Genomic DNA, 15,299 nt, shown 5'->3' with positions numbered 1-15,299 from the left:
TTCAGAGGATGAGTGGTAAGAATTGGGAAGTGGCTGGGAAGTGACAAATGCTGATGAAGGGCATAACCAACAGTGTTATCCCCATAAAGTCATGTAACTACAAGTGCTTAAGGAGTAATAATAACATAACAACATTTTGTTGCACTGGTGAATACTTCTGCACAAAGATAGATGGATGTAGTTATGTTGGTTGTTGTGCTGTGCTCAGTCATGTCTGACTCTGTGCAGCTCAATGGACTGTAGCCCTCCAGGATCCTCTGCCCACAGAATTTTCCAGAAAAGAATACTGGAGTAGATTTCCATTTCCTCCTTCAGAGGATCTTCCCTACCTAGGGATCAAACCCACGTCTGTTGCTTCTCCTGCATTTGCAGGCAAGTGTTTTTTACCACTAGCACTACCAAATCAAGCAAAAGACTTATTGAGAAACAACTGTGACTTTGTTTATGTGTTGGCTCTCTAGAAGGATTTACCCAATTTTGATTCAGACATCCTGGAATGTGAAGTGGGCCTTAGAAAGCATCACTATGAACAAAGCTAGTGGAGGTGATGGAATTCCAGTTGAGCTATTTCAAATCCTGAAAGATGATGCTGTGAAAGTGCTGCCCTCAATATGCCAGCAAATTTGGAAAACTCAGCAATGGCCACAGGACTAGAAAAGGTCAGTTTTCATTCCAATCCCAAAGAAAGGCAATGCCAAAGAATGCTCAAACTACCACACAATTGCACTCATCTCACACGCTAGTAAAGTAATGCTCAAAATTCTCCAAGCAAGGCTTCAGCAATACGTGAACCATGAACTTCCAGATGTTCAAGCTGGTTTTAGAAAAGGCAGAGGAACCAGTGACCAAATTGCCAACATCAGCTGGATCATCGAAAAAGTAAGAGAGTTCCAGAAAAACATCTATTTCTGCTTTATTGACTTTGCCAAAGCCTTTGTGTGGATCACAATAAACTGTGGAAAATTCTGAAAGTGATGGGAATACTAGACCACTTGACCTGCCCCTTGAGAAACCTATATGCAGGTCAGGAAGCAACAGTTAGAACTGGACATGGAACAACAGACTGGTTCCTAATAGGAAAAGGAGTGCATCAAGGCTGTATATTATTGCCCTGCTTATTTGACTTATATGCAGGGTACATACGAGAAATGCTGGGCTGGAAGAAGCACAAGCTAGAATCAAGATTGCCGGGAGAAATATCAATAACCTCAGATATGCAGATGACACCACCCTTATGGCAGAAAGTGAAGAGGAACTAAAAAGCCTCTTGATTAAGGTGAAAGAGGAGAGTGAAAAAGTTGGCTTAAAACTCAACATTCAGAAAACTAAGATCATGGCATCTGGTCCCATCACTTCATGGGATATGGATGGGGTAACATTGTCAGACTTTATATTTTTGGGCTCCAAAAATCACTGCAGATGGTGACTGCAGCCATGAAATTAAAAGACACTTACTCCTTGGAAGAAAAGTTATGACCAACCTAGATAGCATATTCAAAAGCAGGGACATCACTTTGCCAACAAAGGTCCATCTAGTCAAGGCTATGGTTTTTCCAGTGGTCATGTATGGATGTGAGAGTTGGACTGTGAAGAAAGCTGAGTGCCGAAGAATTGATGCATTTGAACTGTGGTGTAGGAGAAGACTCTTGAGAGTCCCTTGGACTGCAAGGAGATCCAGTCAGTCCATTCTGAAGGAGATCAGCCCTGGGATTTCTTTGGAAGGCATGATGCTAAAGCTGAAACTCCAGTACTTTGGCCACCTCATGTGAAGATTTGACTCATTGGAAAAGACTGATGCTGGAAGGGATTGGGGGCAGGAGGAGAAGGGGACGACAGAGGATGAGATGGCTGGATGGCATCACTGACTTGATGGACGTGAGTCTGAGTGAACTCTGGGAGTTGGTGATGGACAGGGAGGCCTGGCGTGCTGCAATTCATGGGGTCGCAAAGAGTCGGACACAACTGAGCGACTGAAGTGAACTGAACTGAAGCACCATTAATGTGTCAGGTTTAGAATTCTATTTTACAAGGATGTTCTTTCAATTTTATTAAATAGGATGTGTTTAATAATTAAAGTCACAATGATAGCTAATTTAATTTTACTGGCTCCACTGCCACAAAACAGTGGGACAAGACAGATTAGAAGTCCTCTTTCTTCTAAGACCACTACTGTGTCTACATTAAGGGCTTCTTCCTGTGCTGTTTAGGGTTAGCTGGCGGCTTGTGACCTGTTTTCTCTTCAGCCAGTAGCATAGGTCTTCCCTCCAGTCCCTCCTCACTACAGTCTTTGTAACATTGCAGAGTCTCTAGAAGTGTGAGCAAAGGAAGCACGTGACGATCTGCAATTGCTCTATCAGTATCCTTGCCTGTGGTCAACATTTTCACTGTCTGTAGTTACAGAATTCTTTGGAAATGAATTTTGAATAACCAAAAGCAGGGCCAGGAAACTCAGATCCTACTCTTCTGTTCATAGGCAGTCTTATGGTTTTGTAATCTTTACTTTCCTGCTCAAATGAAACCTCTTCTTAGTATAGTTTTTTCCTGAGGAATCAAAGCCAGAAACTGTTGTAGCATACCCACCTGGAAATGCACAAAACAGTTCATAACTAAGCAGAGGTTTACTTGAACTCTATTTTTTCACCTGCAAGGAACTTTGCTTTCATAAGCCTGTGTACTGTGCTTAGTCACTCGGTCATGTCCAACTCTCTGTGACTCTGTAGAGTGTAGCCCGTCAGGCTCCTCTGTCCATGTGGGTTCTCCAGGCAGGAATACTGGAGTGTGTAGCCTATCACTGCTTCAGGGGATCTTCCCAACCCAGAAATTGAGCTGGGGTCTCCTGCATTGCAGGCGGATTCTTTACCAGCTGAGCCAAGTTAGAACATTTCAGAAGAGCAAAGCTCCTTCAAAAACAGGCCAAGAGATTTCACTCAGGTTTTCAGAGGGAACAATACCTAACCTGGAGATAGAAATCCCGGTCAGGGAGAAAAAAAAACTTTTGCTAATGTGCAAACACAACAACTTTGAGAGAGTGGCTGTGGAGGTGACTGTGACACAGTCTTCATCATTTCCTTGGTGAGAAGAATGATTTATTATTTCAAGACCTAAGAAAGGATTTTAAGTTAATACTTGGCACACTGTAGTCACTGAGAAAAGCACAGTCACCCATTTTACCAATGAGGGACCCAACTTCCAAGATTGGATAACTCTCCCTGTGTCACCTGGCAGCCAAGATCAGAGATCTGAGGCTCAGATCTTCTTGTCTCCATTCTACCTATCCCTAAGTGGGATCTACCTTTATTGCCTGTTGCCATATTGAAAACTGTCCCTGGCATCTCTTTCTTACCAGGCTTTTCCTCCACCCTGTCCTCCTCCCCACATCACCCTTCACCCACCCCATTATCACTGATGGCATCATGCCAATGAAAATGGATCAAATTATTTTGCAGTGGGTTCATTTAATTTTTATGTCTAGGACCTGGAATATCTACAGATCCACAGATCTGGTAAACGCATCTCCACCGAGTTTATATAACTGGCTGACTCATCCAATAGAATGTGTGTGTGTGTGTGTGTGTATGTTTTAACCTACTGGAGAGTGACAAGGAATTTGAGGTTGGCATTTCCAGAGAGATCTTGGGGTTGAGGGATTGTTATAACAACGTGAGTGTGTGCTTTAGTTTATAGTTTAACTTGGGTTACAGGAAGAGTGGGAACACATGGGGAGATTACAGGAAACTTTTCTTATAGGTGGGCTTCCCTGGTGACTTAGCTGGTAAAGAATCTGCCTGCAATGCAGGAGACCTGGGTTCGATCTTTGAGTTGGGAAGATCCCCTGGAGAAGGGAATGGCTATCTACTCCAGTATTCTGGCCTAGAGAACTCTGTGGACTCTATAGTCCTCGGGGTTGCAAAGAGTCGGATGTGACTGAATGACTTTCACTTTTTATAGGTATAAAGTATGCTAAAATTCAAAGTTATATATTTTTCTGTACATAAAGAGAATTTGAAATTGCTTTATATTTATTTGTTCTGAAATATCTAGAACCTTGATCAAACAAGTAAATGTATAGGCTGAGTTGGTAAAATTCTATTCCTGGCCTTTTTTTAAGTCTGTGTTCCAGTGCAGCTCTTGTAGCCCCTGAGATGAGACTTGACCACACTACATTCTATTGCTTTAACTCCCCTTCCTCTCTGACTGTCCCTTTTCTTCTATTTTCTGATATTTTCCATAAAAGAGTTTCAAGCCTCCATCCTCAGCCCTGGTTTGACCCTCCCTCATTTTCCCTCTCACTCTCCGTCTTGTCCACAGCCATCAACCTGAGGCATGTGGTCCTCCAGGTCCACATCCCTCATCCTGTCATCCCTGTATCCCCTGCCTTAACTGTTTCCTGTGACAGCTGGACTCATTGCCTCCTTGAGCTCACCCTGTAGTCTTGACAAACCACAGCATTGGGCGCTTACCCAGTCATGCCCTGAATTTAGTTTCTTTTGTATTTAACTTTTAACTGGCATATATTATATGCCTATTACCTCCCATGTACAATGCCAGGGCCCTGAGATGCAACAGTGAACAAGGAAAGCCATATAAGCCTGCCCTTGAGGATCCGCTAGGCTCACCTCCATTTTTGTAGGCCTTTGTTGTTCCCTGTCTGGAATGAGCTCTGTTCAGTCACTTACCCTCGTTTCTGCATGTTCATGTCTATACATTATTCAAGGCCCAGTTCACTGACCTCTGTCTTTCTTGAAGCTCATTCTCACAGCCTCTGGCCAGAAGTTATAACATTTACTACAAAACTCCTCCTTGTGGTGCTTTTTATCTTGCATTATAGACACTTGAAGATTTGCTTCTTGCTCTCCTCTCAGTATAGGCTCCCTGAAGGCAGGGGCTGTGACTTACTTGTGTTTGTCTCTTCCACAGCACCTTGCATAATGACATCAATGCAGTTAAATATAAAATAAGTGTTTGCTGAATAAATTCAGAAATTAATGAAAATTTACTTACATTACATCCAAAATACTATGTGTAACTTGCTCTTTATTAATCCTAAAAGTTAAATAAAATTGGTTTTCTTTTTCTGTGAGTATATACAAGGCACTCAATAAATAATTTGAGCCTGAATATAATAAAATTTCACTGGAAAGTAGACAGGGGAAATGTTTATAATTATAGGCATATTTTCTTAGAAAAACTATATTTATTTATAAGATATATAATAATATAGGGCTTCCCTGGTGGCTCAGATGGTAAAGAATCTGCCTGCAATGCAGGAGACCTGGGTTCAGTCCCTAGGTTGGAAGATCCCCTGGAGGAGGGATACCTTATAATACATGGATACCTTATAATACTATAAAGTATTTATTTGGAAAGCTATCTTAGAAAATTGAATGTTAAAATTTTCATGCCCCTTCTTTTACTTCTGATAATGTTATCTAATAGTGTCTTTCACTGGTAGTTTACATGGGAAAGAATTAATGAAAGTTCAGACTTGCATTCAAATCCCAGCTCTGCCATCAACTGATTCTGTCGCCTTGGCTGAGTTACTCAGTCTTCATTTTTGGCTGTGAACTTCCTAATAGACTGCCTTATTCACCTTTGAATCTCCCATTCCTAGAACAGTGCTCTAGTGATAGATACTCAGTACTTAGAGGATGGATGGATGGGGAGGATGAAAGGAAAGAAGGAAGGAATAATAAATGGAAGAGTGGATTGATGGAAATTATGTACATTGTTTGTCTACTGTATCTTGAGAACTAACAGTGATAGTTATAAAGCATGTTACATGATAAATCCTCAGTTCACAGCTAATTTTATTTTGCTTTTCAAATCCAAAGACTGCTATTTTAATTATGGAGTGCTTTCTTTGATCTTATAGTCACCATGGTGTTTGTTACTTTTGAGTCTGTCCATTTGGGGCGTATCCATAACGCAGTTCACTTTAAGGTACTATATTTGTTTAACTGCATATCAAAAGAGTATCAATGAAGTATATTGTGTTTTACATTCTAAAGTTATCCTTTAGAAGTTAAAATTCAAGTTCTAATAAATGTTCAAGCCCTATAACAGATTATAACAATTTTGTCACTTCTCTCCAATGTTGAAAACTCCCCTTAAAAATATTATGCAGGCCATTAAGTTGCTAAGATTTATAAAGCTCAAACTATTTTGACCAAATGATCTTTCTGCCATTATGTTGTTAGTCCTATTGCTTTTTGAGAGTATTAACTTTTTTCTGTCTTTGACTTTTTAAATAATTAGTTGAGATGATGAGAACTACTCATCTCAGTGGCATTCATGTGATTTAGACAATATGAGAGAAATGGAAAAATTTGTATTCATTCAAATTTAAATAAATAAAAAGTTGGACACAGATAATATATGAGTAATGCTTCCATTAAAATATATATAAAGTCTTTATGGTCACAGAATTCTTTTCCACCAACTCTCAATACGAGATTTTTAAAAGTTGTTACTTTTGCTGAAGGTAAAGTTGTTCACTGTATGAAATAATTCAATTTACTTATTTATTGATATTTAGTTTTCAGCATGAGAGAGACCTATGTTTTAAAATTGCGTTTCTTCTTCATTGTCTGGAGGAGTAGTTATGTTTGGTCACACTAGTATAGTTCAGTCGCTTAGTCGTGTCCGACTCTTTGTGACCCCATGGACTGCAGCACTCCAGACTTCCCTGTCAATCACCAACTCCTGGATGGCCATGCTATGCTTAAGTAAATTGCACATTCAGGACATCTAAAGTGACACAGTAAATTATAGGACATTTTAAATATTATGTGGATGTGACAGATTCAATTATTCTTGGATTCCTTTGAGAAAGTCACTGTTAGCAGTGATTCACAGTAGTAAACAAATGATTAACAAGAAAATGGCCTTTATGACACTTAAACATTTCTAACTGCCCTGGGACAGAATTAATTGAAATACCTAGATGTAGAAAACAACCTGTGTCTTGCTTAGAGTTTCACGTTTTTCTCTTAAGATGCATTTACTCTGAAGATGATTTTAATGAAGTAGCACTTACTATCAAACTGTTTTCCTAGGTACCTCATTTGGGCCAATTGTTTCAAATTCTTTCTTCCCTCTGAAACTGTGAACCAAAGCCACTAATTAGTAGAAAAGCAGAGTTACGAGTCTCTTCCTTTTCCTCCAATTAGTGGACAGATTAATGAGCAATAATGTGAGTGAAAGGCAGGCAACTGAAGAAAGAACAGAAACAAAGAAAGACAATTTTTGAAAATGATTCAGATCCTCGGGAGCTCAGATTAGGCTGTGCCTGTGTGCTCTGCAGGCCGTTATCACTGAATTTGAAACTTAATTTCTTAACTGCATCTTTAGCCTTATCCAAAGAGAAAACTGGATTTCTATAGATTTCTTCCATGTAAAAAAATTCTGCTAAAGCTTATTAGATAGCAGTTCTTTTTTTGGCCAACTTTTCACTTTCAGAAGAATAAACTATAACCACAGCCAACTTCAAGAAGCATCTCAATCTCTCTAGGGATTCTGGCTCTCTTGGCAGCGAACATAGTCGAGGACTTTAAAGAAATTCCAGGAACATTTACTTTTACCCCTAATGTTGCTCAGGTTCTGTCAGACCAACTTGGCAATTAATTTGCTATCAAGTCACTGCCATCTGGTTTGTATGACATCAACCTACATTTTAGTTAAATTGTTTGATTTTTTTAAATCAAGAAATCTCCCAACTCTGAATGTTTATATAAATAGAGCTCAGAGTCTGAACTAAAAGCACTAATAATTACAACCCCAGATACCTTGGGCAGAGTATAAAATACTACAGACTGTTGAGGGCCTGTAACCATAGTCTAAAACTTTCATTTTCTTCCTTTTCCTGTAACATTATAACACAAAAGGTTAGATTAGGTCTACTTAGCAAACTGGGTAAGCAAACCATTTAAACACCAGCTAGGCCTACCACCAGAATAAATTCTAATTCTTCCTCTCCTGCCCCTTTGCAAAATATTGTCTGAATTATGTTACTGCAAAACATTGTGTCCTAATAAGTTTCTTTTTGCTGACTAACAGGTTTTGGATTCAGGGAGAATGAAAGAATATGGCCATCCATATGATTTGCTACAAAACACAAACAGTCTATTTTATAAGATGGTGCAACAACTGGGTGAGACTGAGGCCGCTGCTCTTACTGAAAGAGCAAAACAGGTGAGCCTGCTGCAGGCAGTTGTGGTTGAAATTTGTCTCCAAGGTTCACTTCTCACAATCTCCACTAAGGGTCTGATAACAAGCACTCTGTGCCCTTTCAATCAGAGGCCTCCAGAAACAAAAGCCTCATGACTGGGTCTTAACAGGTCCCAGGTGGAAGGGATCTGAGAAAGTGAGGCAGAAGAACCTAAGTAACTTCTCAGAGTCCCAGGTTAGAAAAAGGAGAAGGCAATGGCACCCCACTCCAGTACTCTTGCCTGGAAAATCCCATGGACGGAGGAGCCTGGTAGGCCGCAGTCCATGAGGTCGCTAAGAGTCGGACACGACTGAGCGACTTCACTTTCACTTTTCACTTTCATGCATTGGAGGAGGAAATGGCAACCCACTCCAGTGTTCTTGCCTGGAGAATCCCAGGGACAGCAGAGCCTGGTGGGCTGCCATCTATGGGGTTGCACAGAGTCGGACACGACTGAAGTGACTTAGCAGCAGCAGTAATTTTTTAGTTAGTAACCTTTCTGTCTTCTGAGTTACCATATTCATTGAATTAAATGTGCCTCAACTTTGACTCTGGGCTTCTTTAAAGATAAAATCAGAAGATTCACAAAAGGGACTCCAAGAGGTTTTGTTTTCATCTTTCAAGTGGGGTGGTGCTGCTACTAAGAGACCACATCTCTGGGCAGCATTACACAATCACGTCCAACACTTAGCGTAGTGTACTTTCAACCTGCAGTTTGTAGCATCAGTTAATTCCTGTGAGGTTTCATTGTCTCATTTCACAAATGAGGCAGCTGATGCAGAGAGAAATTTAAGTGATTTTTTTCCAGGGTCAGCAGTGGTACCAGGAGAGAGAGGTGAGACTGGGCATGTCCATCCCAGGCTCAGCCCATCCACGAGAACTCTGCTAATAACCATTCAGATGTCTCAACTCCCTTTATAACTTGCCCTGTTGCGGGGGTGGCGGGGGAGGGGGGGAAGGCTTCTCTTACTTGTGTTGTCAGCCAGTGTGGTCTACACCTTGGCAACAGATGAGAGAAAGAAAGGTCAGAACAATGGCTCTATAAATAGGAAGCTAGGTCTCAGCTTTCAGTTTCAAGTATTTTAGACTGCCAAGTAAAGGCCATTTTGGTTAGAAGTTGCTAAGAATAGCATTTTCTTTATAAAAAATTACATTGAGAAGGGCTATGGGGAGAGGAATCAACTGATTTGGGGGGGACATTCAAACAGTAGAAAGTGAAGTGTATTTCCTTTTGTTCTTTTAGCTGGTCTTAGTTTCACCAAGAGAGTACATAAATATATAACAACACAAAATGTGGCTAGCTTAAAAAAAAAATGGAAGAGGGAGATAATATGCAATGAGCCACCAGAAGACCTTATTTTTAAACCATTGCATTATAATGGAAATAGCCTCAGATCATCCAGTGGGTGAAATAAATTTTGCAGAATTTCTAATTTTTCTCTTTAAATGACATTTTCATATTTAACATTTCATATGCGGTGTTGTTTGGGCAGTAGCAAGTATGCAAGCAACAAGAGAAAAAGAAAGTACACTTATTATGAAGGTGGATGTCTTAGTGCTATTCTATTTCATGTATGATATCCACTGTCTCTCATGATAACTTTGTTGATAGGACCTACTAATGTATTTGGAGCCAGATTTTATCAAATAGATCTAGAATCATATGTCCAAGTGAACCAGCTTGGTATGTGAGTCAGCCTCAGATAGATGGTACATTTTAAAGACTCAAAACTTTTCACATTCTTGTTTGGGGGAATAAAATGACTATTGAAGTGCTTTTACAACCAAACACACTTTGAGATAAGAGCTCACAAACCTTGACATTATTTCATTTTGTTTGGTGCCTCTGTCAAGAAACTGAGATGATACAGCTACTAAAATCTGATGATTATGAGCAGAGTTGACAACATTTGATTTGACAACAACTTGACAACATTTCATTTCCTTTATGTTCTGGTGACACATTTGTCAGAAAACCTGTATCTCTTCCAGTTCAGCTAGAAATTTGGTAGAATTCAAGAACCCAGAGGCCTGGCAAGGACCTGCCCTATTATTTGGTATCATCTTCCGTTTTAGTGAAGTTGTTTGGTAGAGTCATTGTTAAAGCTTTTGATTCTATTTTCATTCTTGGGATCCACTATCCACAGATCACATTCTGAAGGCCCATAACTGTTTTGCCATGGAAATTAAATGCCAGGATATTTCATACATATATGCCAGCATTTCAATGCTTATCACTCAGATTTTTATAAAATACAGGATTGCATTCTGATATTAACATCCAAATCTATTGTTGCTCATTTTGTGTGAAAATGACAAACCTTTATGCAGATGCTAGCTTTCCCAGCCTCTTTGTCATCCTGTTTTTAACTTATCTCTAGGTTTTGAGTCAGTAAAATAATTTTGCTTTTTAATTTAATGTAGTAACAAAGCATATCTGTGAATCAGAACAATCAGAACTCTAGTCAATCTACAGGTTATTTGACATTAAGCCCAGCCCCACTGAGGTTTTTAATAGGGCTGCTTCCTCCAGAATAAATACATGCCTGGTTTTTTCAACTATGCCTCCACTAGTGGTATGAATTGCTTCACATGAAGGAGTGGAGATAGATGTGCGTTGCCTTAGGATGGAGGACTTTAAAACTTTTAAACATGTTGTTTTTATTTGTCTTTTTCTCCTTCAGATACACCTCAAAAAGAAATAGCCAGATATCTCTCACAGTGACCTTGTGGTTATGAATGCTTCCAGTGGATGACCCTAACCGCAACAATTTTCACGTCAGCGCCATGATCCTACCATGATGTCAAATTTATTTCAAAGGCATTTTCCCAATAGTTTTTGCACTGCATAAGCTGTATTGTACTTAAAAAAAAACAAAAAAACAAAAACAAAAAAAAAATCACCTATAAGTAACAAATGTTGGCACAAAAAAAATATGTTTGTTTGGACCTTTTGCTCCAACTTCACCCAATTATTTCTAGCCTTTTATTTATATGTTATACTATTTGTTGTCTTAGCCAAATCAGATATTCAGGCTACCAGTTCACCTGTCTACCAGGTTTTGTGCTGTGAGAGACTATAACCAAAACTCACTTTCTAAGGTATAAGACATAGTTATCACAGATGTTTTTTTTTTACTCTTTCCAAAATTACATAATACTTTCCAACTGTACCAGGAATTATGTTCATTTGAAGACTATAAAATTGCCATCTTGTCTCACCATTTTCTTTAACAGAACTAGGCTGTGTTATTCTATCCAAAGACCTCTAATTAAAATAGTACAGATAAAACTAATAAGAAAAACTAAAATTATACTTTAGTTTAAGTAACAGAGGAGAGAGGTTCTACCCATCAAATTAAAAGACATAGTTAAAATATAGAAGAACAATAATTGATTATATGTTCCAGAAAAGAAAATAGAGAAATGTGCTATCAGGAGCCTTATAGGTGATTTGGTAATGGACAGTTATGTGATCATTGATCATCTTCTGGATGGAAGATTTTATTATATTTTATTTTTTATATTTTTTACTGTGGTAAAATATACATAACATAAAATTTGCCATTATAACCTTTTTAAACATATAATTCAGGTACATTAATCACATTCACACTGCTATGTAACCATTACCATCTAGTTTGTTTTTGGTAATTATTCTAGGACTATTCAGTTTGTTATTTCAGCAGTTATTTTTAGTTTTATTTCTCTAGGAATTAATCTATACTCTGTGAGTCTTGAGCTTGATTGATATATTACTTATAATATCTTATGTGTTTTATCTCTATAGCATCTATAATTGTGTTCTTTTTTGCTTTTTCATTTTCTTTGAAATGGCTCCCTTTTTTTCTTGAATGATCTTACATGACATTTTTTTTTATTAATTTTCAAAGTATCCATTTTTAGGGCTTGATTGACCTTTTATGGTCTTCTGTTTTCTAGCTCATTATATTATGTTTTCTTTCCTTCGGCTTTTCTTCATTTGAGATTTTTTTTTTCTCTAAATTTTTGAATTGGAAACATTAATTTTTAACAATATTTTTCCTATATGAGTACATACAGTCTAAGTCTTGTAGCTGTAATCTGTAAGTTTTGGTACTTAGAACTGACTAATAATCATAATTTTATGTATTTCTAATTTAATTAAATATGTCTTTTACCCATGAGTTATTCATAAGTGTAATGCTCTCTAAACCTAATTTTAATGACTTTTTCCTATTAGATTTAACCAAGTGAAATTGTTTGCATTCAATATTTTTTTGTAACCCATAAAAAGGCAGTTTAATATGGTTCAACATAATTTTTTTCTTTTGTTATTAATATATAACAATTTCATTTTGATAAGAGAACATTAAATTGAGGATTAGATTGAGGATTTTAAACCAAAGGTAACCACATTCACAATGAAGTCCTTGTTTCTACCGTTTTCTATTCTATTTGGGGGGGTTGAAATGTTATATGTATATAACCAGTAATTTTAAAATAAAACTTCTCAAATACTAGGATTTTGTTGTTGTTGTTAATGTACTGCAGACTGGTTCTCTGGGATGCAGACTCAGACAGACTTTAGTGTTGGGATGTGTATTACAGGTGCCCTTAGACTCAGCATTTGTAGAATCAGGGAGGAACAGATTAGGGCAGAGGAAAATATCAAGCTGAATCACTGTCCAGATGACTTAGCTGACTCCATGTGGTGTCTGGAGTGAAGATGGCCCTTCAGGGTTGTCCTGATATGTCCACTGGCCAGGCCTTTATGCCTCCGCCTGGATGGGTCACTGCACACAGTCTGCCCCCAGAGGGGCTGGTAGTTTAAGGTTGCCCACTGGCAGCACTTACAGAGCAGTTGAACAATGAATCCTTGAAGGGAAGTCTGGACAGCATGTCTCCATGTCTCCCCATGCCATATATCACAGCTCCAGAGGTAGGTGATTAGAATATACTGTGGTGGGAAACACTTAGTGATTGATGTTTAAGTCAAAATGCTGACTGAGTGATTCTCTTCAATACCCTGTGGTCTAAAAAAGAGCAGGAGACCTATATAGGGGAGATATCCTCATTCTCTAGGGTAAGTCCAGTTGTCACCTCTTCTAGAAAGTCACCTGAAGATCAGTCGTCATCCTAGGTAGTTTGTATTTTTGTTATACCTTACCATATGTCTTTTGTTTAAAAGAACTATACTTGATTTGGTGGCCTGTTATTGCTATCTTGTGATACTTAATTTTTAAACAAGGGACCCTGTTCTTTCCATTTTGTACTCAGTCCTTTAAATTTTGTAGCCTGTCCTGACTATGAGTTCTTAGGTGGTCCATTTTCTTAGTAAACCATGAGCTTCTAAATAAAGACTTGAAACTGTGCCCTATTCACTTTTTAACTGCATGTTGCAGCACAGTATCTGTCACACTGGGGGTGCTCAATAAATGTTTGCTGAATGACTATTAACTAAGAACAATCCTTCCTTCTAAACTTCATGATTTTGAAATTTTAAGAGGTAGCCTGGGATAACAGAAAGCCCTGGTTTTGGAGTCAGTCATACAGCTCTGCATGTTAGTTCTTTTTCTGTCACTTACTAGCAGTGTGTGTGTCCAAAGAATGTACTGTCCAAAGTGGGACACCAGAGAGTGAAAGGAAAGCAATAACCAGCCAAGATGTCAGGTCAACAAACTGGCACCATCCTTGGCAAAATGGGCTCTGGTCACCCTATAGCCATATAACCTTAGTATATGCTTGGGTAAGTGTCTCAACCTCTGAATTTTAACTTCTTCACCTGGAAAGTGAATACAGTTCCTGCCCTTGAATAATTTCTTTGGTTGGGTTGGTAGATGGACCAACAGCATCCAAAGACACAGAGTGGAGTCTTTGAATATAGTGACTGTTAGTCTCTACTGAAGGAGAGCAGGATATGTGTGGATGAAGGTAGGTTGGAGACCATGGAAGTTGTATTTCAGATAGTCCTCATTTGATGGCCTAAACCAAACTGTTCTTCCCTCATATGTAGTTAACGTAAGCACATAAGAAGGAGGACAAGCCCTGGAATCAGCCTTCCAGGGACAAATACTGGTTCCTGGACAGCATATTAAGAATCAGAGACTACTTTGCCAACAAAAATCTATATAGTCAAAGCTATGGTTTTTCCAGTAGTCATGTATGGGTGTGAGAGCTGGACAATAAAAAAGACTGAGTGCTGAAGAATTGATGCTTTTGAACAGTAGCGTTGAAGAAGACTCTTGAGAGTCCCTTGTACTGCAAGGGAATCAAACCAGTCGATCCTAAAGGAAATCAACCCTGAATATTCATTGGAAGGACTGATGCTGGAGCTGAAGCTCCAATACTTTGGCCACCTGATGCAAAGAGCTGGTCCATTGGAAAAGACTCTGATTCTGGGAAAGATTGAGGTCAGGAGAAGGGGATGACAGAGGACCAGATGGTTGGATGGCATAACCAATTCAATGGACATGAGTTTGAGCAGACTCTAGGAGATAGTGAAGGACAGGGAAGCCTAGCATGCTGCAGTCCATGAGGTCACAAAGAACTGGACACAACTGATCGACTGAACAATAACAGCATTGTAGGTTGGGTTTGAATACAAGTTCTGCTACCTGTTAATCATGAGCTCTTAAGGTTGAAAAACCCACTATGCTTCAGTTTCTTTGTCTGAAAGTTGAGATAAGAACAGCACAATTCTTGGAGGGTTGTTGCAAAGATTAAATACGACAGTGACACAATGTAGTTTGTGCATTAGTGCTGGTCCATGAACTATTTGTAACTAGGTCTGCAATAAATACAGGAAATTCAAGAAAGATAGACATGTGCAGCCATCTGCTATAGCAGTGACACCCACACACTTACGATGGTTGGGATCCTGAACAGGCCAGAGACCAGTGTGAGTACTGTACTTGAAAGGGAAGATACACATGATTGAGATGCACATGAGCCGAGTACAGTGGGATTGTTGATTAGTTTGCAGTGGGTTGGGTGGGAAAGAATCTGCCTGCAATGCAGGAGACTAGGGTTTGATCCCTGAGTTGAGAAGGCCCTTTGAAGGAGGAAATGGCAACCCAGTGTAATATTTTTGCCTGGAAAATTCCATTTACAG

The 15,299-nt window shown here is 38.9% G+C and overlaps 1 protein-coding gene across 1 annotated transcript in view; it reads left to right on the top strand.

The window, feature by feature from the left end:
- Positions 1-12,696, top strand: part of LOC113888429 (multidrug resistance-associated protein 4-like) — a 227,202-nt gene extending 214,506 nt beyond the window's left edge. Inside the window, 2 exon segments of the mRNA XM_027535552.1 lie at positions 8,056-8,190; positions 10,891-12,696. Coding sequence (XP_027391353.1) covers positions 8,056-8,190; positions 10,891-10,962 — 207 coding nt within the window. The 3' untranslated portion in view covers positions 10,963-12,696.
- Positions 12,697-15,299: the final 2,603 nt, after the last annotated feature.

This window comes from Bos indicus x Bos taurus, unplaced genomic scaffold, assembly GCF_003369695.1.
Source record: "Bos indicus x Bos taurus breed Angus x Brahman F1 hybrid unplaced genomic scaffold, Bos_hybrid_MaternalHap_v2.0 SuperScaffold_100126, whole genome shotgun sequence".
Taxonomy (NCBI): domain Eukaryota; kingdom Metazoa; phylum Chordata; class Mammalia; order Artiodactyla; family Bovidae; genus Bos; species Bos indicus x Bos taurus.
Note: the sequence above shows the minus strand (reverse complement) of the source record. Positions and strands in the feature narration are given on the sequence as shown.